An 11,957-nucleotide genomic window follows, 5' to 3' on the forward strand; every position below is an offset into this window, starting at 1 on the left:
ACGGATAAAGTGTATTTACCCACTAGGTAGAAACCAAGGAGTAGTACTTACTATAAGAATAATGATATACTTACTATTTATGAACATAAAAACAAGCAATTGTTATGTAATGGTGGTGTATGTTGGATGAGCACAATAATTAATGTTTTAAATAATAGTATTGGGGTTGATAAAGTTACTATGAATTTCCAAATATTTAAAAAAAGCTCGAGGCTTGACTCGATAAATCAAACTGGAGTTGACTAGGCTTGCTGTTTTTCAATTCTTTGGAGTAATATTTATCACTGTATTTGTGCAACTACACTAACTAAACTTGCCAAACATTTATATACACCATTCATCTAAAAAAACACACTAACTAATATGGAGAGGGAGAGGGAGAGAGAGAACTTTATAAAGGGTAAATATGAATGAAATTGATGCATGAAACTCTATAAGAATAGTGATTGAGCAGCAAACAAAGCATCAACACAGCACAACTTACGTTCACTATCTTCTCTCACTCTTGAAGTAGTCCATTCTAATCCCCCACAACTGCTCTCCCACGGCTTTCATATCCGGCCGATCCGCTCGTGTTGGTGCAGCGCACTGGATAGCCAAACCAAACATCTTCTCCAATATCTCCTTGCCTATCTTCTCATGTAGCAGAGGATCCACCATCTCCCAGAATCTCCCTTCGTTGTACTTGCGAAAAACCTGCACACCAACCGGACGTATGGTCCCAATTACGGTTCCAAAATAAGCTGACCCCGGATGTAAAACACACAAACTTACCCATTTCACAGTCACCCTCTCATCTGGCGCTCCTCTGGGGTCCACGGGCCGACGCCCGGTTAATATCTCTATAAGCAGTATCCCGAACGAGTACACATCGCTCTTTGTCGTAAGTTGATACGTCTTCATATACTCGGGATCGAGGTAACCCACTGTCCCTTTTACTTTGGTCGATACGTGAGTTTTCTCTGTGTCGTCTCCCAGCCTAGCAAATCCAAAATCTGCGACTTTGGCTCTCAAGCTCTCCGTCAGCAGAATGTTAGAGGACTTAACGTCCCTGTGGATTATCTGCTTCTCTGCAAAACCATTAACATCATCAGCAGTCGAAACCTCCATAAAATCAAATCAATCAGATATCGAAGCAAACAAAACTAATGCAGACGGCATAGCAGCAACAGACTCGTGAATCAGGGCTACAAGTAAATTTTGAATGAATTTCAATATTCAAAGCTGTTAAATCTAGTCTGTAGAATTTGAGCTGTTACCGGCATATAGATGGAGATACGTTAAGCCATGAGCAACATCGATGGCAATCTCAAGTCGCTGATTGAAATCCAATATCTTTCCCTTGATACCTACCAGAAACACCAGCCAAACATAGTGTATTTAACATCACATAACAAGCAAAGAATTGGCATTTTCCCAAGTCTAGAGGCTTTACCGTCTAAATACTCCCTAAGGGTACCATTGGGAACATACTCCGTGATGATCAGGCGTTCGTTTCCTTTTTCAAGATAACCTAGAAGCTTCACTAGGTTGCGATGCTCGATTTTAGCTAGAAGTTCGACTTCACTTCGGAACTCAGTTCGCAGAGCTTCAAAATGCTCCTGCACTCAATCCCACAACAAAATCAAATATACTATTTGCCAGAAGAAGCATGACATAGGGTCAAAATAAGGAAATTTATCGTTACTAATGTTTACTCATTTTAACTACAAACCTATTGTTATTAACATCATGAAAACTTCACTTGATTTTATCTAATCACGTTATTCAGGATAACATCTACCATCTCACATGTTCTAAAATGATTCCCAATAGTTCTAAATTGTATAGCTTGTGATATCTCTTACATAAGCTTAGGCAAGCACTTTGCAGCATAGCTTTTTTAAGATAGTCAAAACGTATGTGTATCATAATAATTACCAGAATCACGAAATCCCTATCTATTTTAGTAGAATGACTTCCTTTTCTTTTTGTAGTTCTACTTAAATGTGAACGCAACGATCAATTTTAGAAATCTACACTAACATTTAGAGTTACGTGTAGTGTAGTGTATCTGGAACTGTGCATTTAATGAAAATAAATTGATCCAGTACCTTTCTTGCTCGTTTGATAGCTACAACCTGGCCATCTGGTAGTTCGCCCCTGTAAACAGTTCCATACCCTCCTTCACCTATTTTTAATAAAGATGAAAAGTTTTGGGTCGCCTTCAAAACTTGGTGCATATTTAAACGAACAGATCCGAGCCTATTGAGTTTCGGAGACATTGAAAATCTTGAAGGACTTGGGGGCACTCTCAAGGGGCTCGGCGGAACTCTTTGTGGGCTGCCAACAATCTTTTCAAGTATAGGATTCATTTCTAAAGATGTAAATGCATCAGCTGCAAGAACAGTGCAATGTCAGCAAAAACAAATAAAGAAATACAGGATCCTCGCTTGCAACTTAAATATGAATAAACACAGAAAGAGTTCTGCCACTGTGATATCGCAGCATGTGCATACATTGTTGTATAAAATAGATGATGAAATTAATCATCCAAATACAGACTAACAACTCAAGAAACACAAATTATTGGACCATCAGATCAAGGGTATCAAATTTCAGAGCTAAATGTACAAATTAAACTTCAAAGAAAAGAAAAGAACCACAGTTAGCAATCAAGAGAAAGGTATTTGATAAATAATCTAGATACAACCCTATGCAAGGGTAGGAAAGACAGAGAAGCTAGACTCAAAGAAAGTTCATGGAAGCCGATATGTCAAAACCATACACTAATTTTCTTTAGTAATCACTTATAAAAGTGAGGATGAAGCCAATCCACCATACTCAATTACACAAGAAAGAATAGCTTAATGTCCAGTTTAACCAAACTTGGTTCCAACATATGCTTATCAGAAGAAAACATGTAGCAACAGTCCCACATCCAAAAGAAACAAAAAATAAAATAAATGACAGCAAACATCTTAACAGAGTTGGTGATGGATGTAACTCACTTGAATTTGGTTCCCTGGAGAGAGTATGACCAGAATCCTTTTTCCTTGCCTGAAAGCACGGACAGACTAAAGTACAACACAAAAGAAAGAAAGCCGGCGCTGCCATGGCTAGCATTTTCGGTTTTGATATAGGATTGTCATATTTATCCTTTCCACCCAAAGTTATTTTATCAGAATCAATCTCACTATATCCGTCTCTAGCAACAGCGTGGAGGGATTTTCTGCCAGACAGCAAAGGCAGTTTCTCTGCAATAAGATAAATTATTGGAAAAGTATCAAGTATAAGAACAAAATCTAGGTGATTAATACTGAAATCTCAGTTTTTTCCTGAAAACCCACAAATATGATATGTATAAGTTGATATAGTGATATATTACTAGTACCTAATGACTGGCAATACTTGTTTCTGATATTGTCCTGAACAAAGCATTGTCTCTCGTGATGATTGCGCATAGCCTTGCAGAATAAATACCGCTCTACCAATTTGCCGTTGATATAGAAGAGTTGGCGACTAGGATCATTTGAGTTACTAACATGGTACTTGCCACAATCCGTTTCATGATCCAACAAGCCAGAGGCAGCAGATTCCACAAGCAAGCACAATGTTAGCAAAACTAGTCCCATTTCGTTTGGAAGGGCAGAGCCGATGAATCTTCACAAGCTTGGCTACAACCTAGCTAGATGAAGCCATAATTCAATTACAAAACTGAATCTCCATTCAAGGTTCAGAAATGCCTTTTCTCAAACACACACCATAGTGAAAAATCATCGGAAAGTGCTGCAGAAAACCAATAAACCAGATAAATAAGCACAGGTTCAAAGTTTTTAATGGCCAAAAATCAAGATTATTCAAACCCACAAACAACACCAGAGCATAAACCATTGAAATTACAGAAACCCAATCAAACAGAAACTATGCTCTCTCGATTCAGACCCAAGAAAGACTGCAACTTTATCATAAAATAAATACACATCTCACTTAAAACTTTGTCAAAGCATTTATTGAAGTCAAAGGATCAGACCTGAATAAAGGCGGCTGATAGCAGAGATACACCCAACAAACATGCATCACTCTATGTCCAATTTGAATATACTATCGAGTGATGATGGTAGTGCTAATGTCAAATGAGAGTTAATTTAGATAAACCTGCCGAATGCGGAAGGATCCCGGAAAATTGGTGGGACATTATTCAGGAGTATTTTTTTCTTTTAATTAATGAAATTCGGAGTAGAATATTCAAAGCTTGTTTGATGGGGTACAGTGCACATTGAAATTTCTTCACTCTTCATTTCGCAATTCTTGGTCAATTGAATAGGCGTCGCCGTTCAATCCATATTTATCAAAGCTGTAGTTTTCAGATTAATCTCTTCATTTCCAAGTTTGACTAAACTATTGCACACAATTGGGAAATATCTTACCTCTTCAAATATCTTTGTACTGCTAGTCTACTTCTACTATATTTGTACTATGTTTTTTAGTTATGAAAATTGTATTTGCAAAAGGAATCAACTTGCAATATCTGAGATAAAGAGTTAGTGGAATTAGTGTTACTAGAGTACGATGTCCATTATATAAAATGGAAAGTTTATATTTTTAGAAAACGGATCAAAAAGAAAAGAGTTTTTATTTTTTTGTAAACTAAGGAAGTATAATTTTTTTCAAAACAAGTGCGAAAAAGAAGCGTCTCGCTTATCTTGAGAGGAAAGGAGCATCATTTTCCTAAGACGATGGCTTAAAAGAAGTGTTTCATTCATAGTGGGATGAAGGAAGTACTACTAGTATTAGGGCATCCGCAATGGGGCGGACGATGGGTGTCCGCGGAGGATACCCATCGTCCGTCACATCGTCCGCCACTGTGGACGAGGCGGACGATGGGTCACGGACGATGCGACGCGGTTTAGTTTTTTTTTTTTAATTTTATTAAATTTTCAAAACCTATATATTCCTCTTTCACTTCATTTTTCACACTTCATTTTTCTCACTTCACTCTCATCAAATTCACTACATTTTCAAGCAAAATGGATTCCGGAGATTATCCGAATAGTCCGATGTTCGGTGGTGCACGATGGCCGGGTACAGAACCCGACGAATACCGGCCATTCGACACCAACGCCGAGTATGATCCCGACTTTTCCACCGACTCATACGGGCTGTCCGACATGGAACCGTCTCCACACCGCCCCTCTGCCGCCGCTGCCGCTTCTGGGTCCGCCTCCAAGAAGAAGCGGACCAAGGCACGAGCCCAGAAGTTGCCTACAACGGAGGTATGTGAAGAGTTCGCCCCGGGAAGGACGAACTACTCCGACCCCGAATCCATCGTCTTGACGAGATGTTGGATTGATGTTTCGGAGGATCCGGTGTACGCCAACAACCAGAGGGTGACTGCGTATTGGGAGCGCATCGCCGAGAAATACAACGCGGCCAAGCCGGCGAACGCGTACAAGCACCACAGGGAACAGCTCCGCAAGCACTGGGATCAAATAAAGAAGCAGGTAAATTTGTTCGCGGCGGAGTACGAGAAGTGCGAGAGGGAGCAGGCCAGTGGCGAGAGTCTTGCGGATGTGCGGGACAAAGCGATGCAGTCGTACATTTCATTGTACGGCGATTTCAAGCACTACCAGTCCTGGGCGCTCTTGAGGGACAAGCAGAAGTTCGTTGGTGGTGTAATTCCCCAATCGACGGCGGCGAGGAGGAGGGCGTCGAAGCGCACCTTCAATGATTATACAAGTAGCGATAGCGGCGCGTCTCGGATGGACCTCAACAGTCCGGTGTTCGAACATGAGAGTTCCGGCACACCGATATCCTCCCGGCGTCCCCCTGGCGTCAAGGCTGCCAAGGGCAAGGGCAAGGCCACATCAACCTCCGTCGCGCCGCCTGACCAGGCCCCGTCGCCGACCCCGAGTTCGAAGCCGTTCGCGACTTCGACTGCGGCCCATGCGTACGCGGATTTGGCGGCCTCCTCCGACTACCGGACGTTGTTAGACGTGCACACCGCCCTCATGCAGGTGACCAACCCGGCTCAAATCGAGGGGATCCAGCGGATGATCGATGGCCTCAGCCGCAAGTTGGGACTTCTCTAGACTAGCCTCCTTTTTTTGTATTTAGTGCTTTTTTTATTTCTTATTTTTTTAACTTTTTTTTAATTAAGTAAAATTTGAATTTCCCTTTAATTGTGTTGTTTTTATTTGTTTATTATTTTTATTTACATTTGCAAACATAAAAATATAAATACAAAATAGTAAAATGCTTAGGGCGTCGCTTAGGGCGGGCTATAGTCCGCCCCACTGCAGATAGAATAGGAAGATGATAAAATGCTGACGTGGCGGTGCATAGGGCGTCGCTTAGGGCGTCCCATTGTAAATGCCCTTATGCATATATAAGAGTGAGGAAGATACAAGCATGACATACTATATTAAATGTGTCACGCCGTATACCATATCTAATGCTATGAGTATATTTCATGGATCATTTATAGAAAATTTAGATTATCTATCGAACCCTTGTGTATATTTTCTCTCATTCAAAGAAAAAATCTACGCCTATGAAATTCTTATTGATAGTGTTCTAACTAATCATTACAGTTGCTTAGAACATCTCCAACCATTTATACTAAACTCAAACTCAGTAAATGTCACACTAAACATGATTTTACTCCAACCATTTAAACTAAATTCAAACTTAAAATAATATTCTCTATATTATGCCTTTTTTATTCATAAAATTTGAAAAACTTATAGGTTTTGGTTTAGTGTAAACCTAAAGATAGGTATTTTTTCCTCAAAAACCAAAAATAAGATTAATTTTTAAGTACTATTGGAGCTAAATACCTATCTTATTTTAGATTTTAGAGTACTCTTGAAGATGGTCTTAGGCGATGATACGCTTATTGGTTTTGTGCAGTTATTGGATCCCATCTATTCTCTTTGATCTAGCTAGTTTTTTGAGAGTTTATATGCTACGAATTTCTATTGATTGATTGTTGGGCTTAGCCCATAGGAGAATAAGTCTTGGACAATCTAATTTATGGATCAATTGAATTAGATTCACATCATGAAAAGATTTTAGAGACGTTCGGCGTAGTGATTTTATGGCGATGTGCTTGCGTTATATATAGACATAATTTTCCGTTATTGGATTAGTTTTGTTATTTTAATCCTGTATTTATTTCTTGTTGTTACTGTATAATCTGAAAACTCAGCAATGACTTATTTCACTCGTGCTTTTGGTTGACTTTTCAAAATAAATTTGATGTTTCTTTGTGTAGCTTGAATACACTTATCTAGAAACATGAATGCACTCATTTATGCAATTATATGGTGTGCATAATATGAATTGATTGAATTTACTGCATGCATAAAAAATTTGTGTGCAAGTGACCTGAATATTAGTGTAGTACGCAAAAGTTGACTTATGTAGCATTGTACATAGACACAAAGCAACAATAACATATACTATGAATTTTGAAAAAATAATACTACTATGTACTCCTCCATATTGAAGCAGAGAGTCAAGGATTCACATTAATATAGGTAATAGGTTAATATTGCAATAACTAAGTAACTAACACCTCCCAACAGTTTTGCCACGCCGCATTCTACAGACACATTTAATTTTAGATGTATCGAGACTCAAAATATTATGGGGCTCTCATTACTCAATTAATTAAACATTTGATGGAATTAATTATGTTATTTTAATTAGAAATTCAAAAAATTAATGTTAATATTTATGTTATTTTAATTAGAAATAAAAACAATTAATGTTAATATTTATGTTATTTTAATTAATAAGAAATGCAAACAATTGGTAAAACCTTACCAATATTTCTTTAGCAAATATTGATTTAGCACTAGCATTTTGTTTTTGTTTAACTTGGAAATTATGAGTTTTCAATTTTAGCTGTTCGGGGTGAATTGCAGAAACCAATAAAAAGTAGTAGGGCCTTGGGGGTTAGTAAAATAAATGTACTCCATACTAGTATATGATTGCCTTTACGTATATAACACTAATATAAATTCCATTTTAAATTGATTAATTAACATGTATTAATGTATGTTTACCGAGATGGAAGGAACTGGATTGCAAGTTTTATATATGTGGTTATTTATGTGTGCAAGAAATTGTGATCCATAGCTTAATTTGGAGTTTCTTAAGGGAAACTCATTTTTCGCAAAGTGTAACAACCAGACGTTTCTTCAGCTAAACTTCGAGTTCGAGTGATGAAAAAGATAAGCAATGGAGTATATATTTTTGTTTTTTTAACAATATAAGTTTAACTACCTAAGCACTCAACATATTTTTACTCCTTCAACAAAGTATTTCGAAGGTAAACCAATTTTTCACTTCTTATCGTTTATTGTGAAACCAATATTTCAAAGACAAACCAATATTTCGACAATATTATGATAATAAAAACATAGTTTAATAGGGGCCGTTTGGTGCCAATTGGCATCGTAAGAGAATAAATACCTAATTATTCTTTTCCCCTAATGTTTAAGCTATCATATGCATATATTTTTTAATATTATAATTAACCGGTTGAGATCTATGCTAGCTCAACACCAAGCCTTACATCGACAACTCTCTAAGAAATCTATATGTGTATCTAGGTATGACAATTCATCGATAAAATTAGTAAAATACATCATCTAATGCTATAAGGAAAAAAAATAACATGGTAGGTGTCCTATATTATCTTTGGTAGTAATTAGGACAACAAAAAGTGTTCTCATTGTTTGAATTAATTAATAAATACTTTAATCATCTTTAAAATGTAATTAACCACAGTCCACAGACTTTTTCGTTGTGGCATTAATTACTTTTTTTTATTAATAGTAACATAATCTTGGAGGACTGCAAATTTATTAAACTCTGCAATATAAACGCCTCCTTATTGCAACAGTTATTACTTATTTTTACATATTAATGTATTATCACTCCAAATATAAAATGTTATTGTACATGATTAAAGAAAACAAGGGTACCAATTTAAATCCCCTCTTAGCTAAAAAATAAAACAAAAAATCATATACTCCGAAAAGACGCAATAATTAAATCAAACACTAAACATGTGATCACGCAACAATTATACATAATCTAAACTAATTAATTTACAATAAAATAAATTACACAATCCAAAAATACAGAAAAGTGGAGTATATATTACAATTATATACATAATAATATCCGTGTAATCAATGTCGTTTGAGAATTGAGATAATACATGTTGTATGTATGTCCACAAAAAACGAAATGAATAAGGCATGGAGAAGTTATTGATAACCTACCCATACGTGAAAACCTAACTCTTGGGATAGTCAAATAATTGAAGCAAGCAATCCTTTATATATTTGGGTTGTTGGTGCAGTTAGTAGCTCATTACTCTCTTCTCCACACACACACACACACACACTATTCTCTCCCAATATTCTCCAATCCAAAATTTCCAATCCCACATCCAAAATACTATTGCAAAAACACAAAATTGATCAAAGCTAGGGTTTCAGATTTATTGCTAAACTCATCAAGATTACACCGTGCATGATAAAACCAGCATGATCACTGTTTGGAGGAGGAAGAAAATCCAGATGGATCGCGACGAGAATCAGAAGATTTTTCTCTTGAGTGAATCGAAAGAAGTGATAGAGCCAAAGATATTGAAGAAGGCGAAGACGAATAAGAGGATTGATGATGATGGGAAGAAATACCGGCTTTTATCATTCAACGAGCTGCCGGATTACATGAAGGATAATGAATACATCTTGGATTATTACAGGGCTAATTGGCCTCTCAAGGAAGCCCTCTTCAGCCTTTTTAGGTGGCATAATGAGACACTTAATGTTTGGACGTAAGTCTCTATCGATTTCTGAAATTTCATAATTTCTTGATGATGACAATTCCATAGCCTTATTATCTGCATTAATTTTGAATTTTTTTCAGGCATTTACTGGGATTCTTGTTATTTATGGGATTGACAATAGCCAATGTAATCCATGTGCCTCATGTGGCAGATTTTATTGCCATGATTTCTGAGTAAGATTTCAAGAACTGAACATATTCATGATCCGATTGAAATGAATTTAAGCAATAATTAATTATTCCTCTTTTTTTTTTTAATTGAAATGAACTCGAACCTGAGACCTTTAGCCTTAGGCATTATACTCACCATTAGGCCAACTCACACAGACTTGTCTGTGTTATCTATGCAGACAGTTTCCATCGAGTGCAGAAGCTAACGCGTCGAAGAAGCTGTCAGCGGTGAGCGATGACTCATTATTCATTTTCCAAGAAATAGAATCAAGCCTCCTCGAAGCGAGCGGAGCATCAGCGGAGACGCGGTGGCCGTTCTACGTGTTCCTGTGCGGATCAATGATGTGCCTCCTGTGCAGCAGCGTGTGCCACCTCTTCTCGTGCCACTCGCGGCGCCTCAGCCTCCAGCTCCTCCGCCTGGACTACGTAGGCATCGCGGTGATGATCATCACCTCCTTCTTCCCCCCGATCTACTACATCTTCCAATGCAGCCCGCGGTGGCAGCTCATCTACCTCACGGGGATCTCCGTGATGGGGCTGTGCACCATCGCGGCGCTGCTCTCCCCGTCCCTCTCCACCCCAAGGTACCGCCCCCTCCGCGCCCTCCTCTTCGTCTCCATGGGCCTCTTCGGCCTCTTCCCGGCCCTCCACGCCCTCGTCATCAACTGGCGGGACCCCCACCGCGACCTCATCCTCGCGTACGAGTCCGCCATGGCGGCCTCCTATCTACTTGGGACGCTTTTTTATGTCGCCCGGATTCCTGAGCGATGGCGGCCAGGTCTATTCGACCTGGCCGGCCACAGCCACCAGATCTTCCATGTCTTTGTAGTCATGGGGGCCCTGGCCCACTATGCCGCGGCCCAGGTCTTCCTGACCTACAGGAGCAGGACCGGCTGCGGCGCATTTGCTTGATTAATTATTTGTGAGATTGATTGATTGATTAATTATTAATTACATGGCTATTTAAGTGTACACTGTGGTGATTCTTTTGCTATTTCCTGTAATTTGATTGAGATACTATGGGAATAGTTATATGTAGTGTCCTGTACATGTTCTGCTCAATTATCTATATAATCTCTTTGGATGTTTATGAAATTGAATATTACTATTTGATGTAATGTTAGTGAAAATGATCATATGTTTAATTAATGATGTTATGAATTAATGAAGTAGTATGATTTTGGTGGGTTTGAAACTCGGCCACGAAAATACTTGTCTAAAACAAAAACCTAAAAGTTAAGTGAACATGAAATACTTGGTCTGAAACAAAACCCAAATATTAAGTGACATGACCGGTTAGGGATGTGAACAACCACATGTGACGGGGTAAGCATTAACCAACATAGTTGTTGGTGGGAAAGTTAACCTAATTATAGTTGAGTATATTGGGTGGGTTGTTCTGAAATATTGTGAATATATGGAGCGTACGTGAATGTGAAAGTTGAAATGTGAGATGTCATGTTTTATATATGTCTGTTTTATTTATTTATTTTGTAGTATAGTTTATTATTTTTATCTTTTTTTTGGCGATCATTATTCTTTTAATATTTTTAGTTATATATTAAATATTTTATACTCCCTCCGTCCATGAAAATTCATCCCGGTTTGACCGGGCACGGGTTTTAAGAAATGTAATGGAAAGTGAGTTGAAAAGGTTAGTGGATTGTGGGTCCTACTTTTAAAGTATTAGTTTTATAATAAAATGTGAGTAGGAATGAGTTAAGGGAATATGAGGTCCACTACCAAAAATGGTAAAAGTGAAATTGGACAAATTTTGGGGGACGGACGGAAATGGAAAACTGGGACAAATTTTCGTGGACGGAGGGAGTAATTATTTTATATTAATAGTATTTTAGTATTGAAGTGTGTGTTGTTGTAAAGGATGGTATTTTTCTTTGTTGTAGATACCTATATATATTTAGCGTTATAGGGGAGTG

General features: G+C 37.9%; 2 protein-coding genes across 3 annotated transcripts; one reads left to right on the forward strand and one right to left on the reverse strand.

Moving 5' to 3' along the window:
* Positions 1-252: 252 nt before the first annotated feature.
* On the reverse strand, positions 253-4,193 carry LOC125197349 (calmodulin-binding receptor-like cytoplasmic kinase 3). Of its 2 annotated transcripts, none has more exons than XM_048096085.2 (8): positions 4,013-4,193; positions 3,374-3,663; positions 2,991-3,236; positions 2,094-2,377; positions 1,436-1,601; positions 1,260-1,349; positions 775-1,070; positions 253-696 (listed from the first exon to the last, which is right to left on the reverse strand). In XM_048096085.2, exons 2-8 carry the CDS (start codon positions 3,612-3,614, stop codon positions 490-492), a joined length of 1,530 nt encoding a protein of 509 aa, XP_047952042.1. In that variant the 5' UTR covers positions 3,615-3,663; positions 4,013-4,193; the 3' UTR covers positions 253-489. The 2 variants fall into 2 exon arrangements, with proteins under 2 accessions (XP_047952042.1, XP_047952041.1); XM_048096084.2 differs by having other exon boundaries at positions 3,374-3,768.
* A 5,177-nt stretch (positions 4,194-9,370) lies between these two features.
* LOC125196510 (heptahelical transmembrane protein 1-like) lies at positions 9,371-11,131 on the forward strand. The gene is made up of 3 exons (XM_048095046.2): positions 9,371-9,838; positions 9,931-10,023; positions 10,200-11,131. The coding sequence occupies exons 1-3, from the start codon at positions 9,546-9,548 to the stop codon at positions 10,930-10,932; spliced, it is 1,119 nt and encodes a 372-aa protein (XP_047951003.1). The 5' UTR covers positions 9,371-9,545; the 3' UTR covers positions 10,933-11,131.
* The last annotated feature ends 826 nt before the right edge of the window (positions 11,132-11,957 follow it).

Source organism: Salvia hispanica, chromosome 4, assembly GCF_029641045.1.
Source record: "Salvia hispanica isolate PSC_SH4W2 chromosome 4, Shi_PSC_v1, whole genome shotgun sequence".
NCBI lineage: Eukaryota > Viridiplantae > Streptophyta > Magnoliopsida > Lamiales > Lamiaceae > Salvia > Salvia hispanica.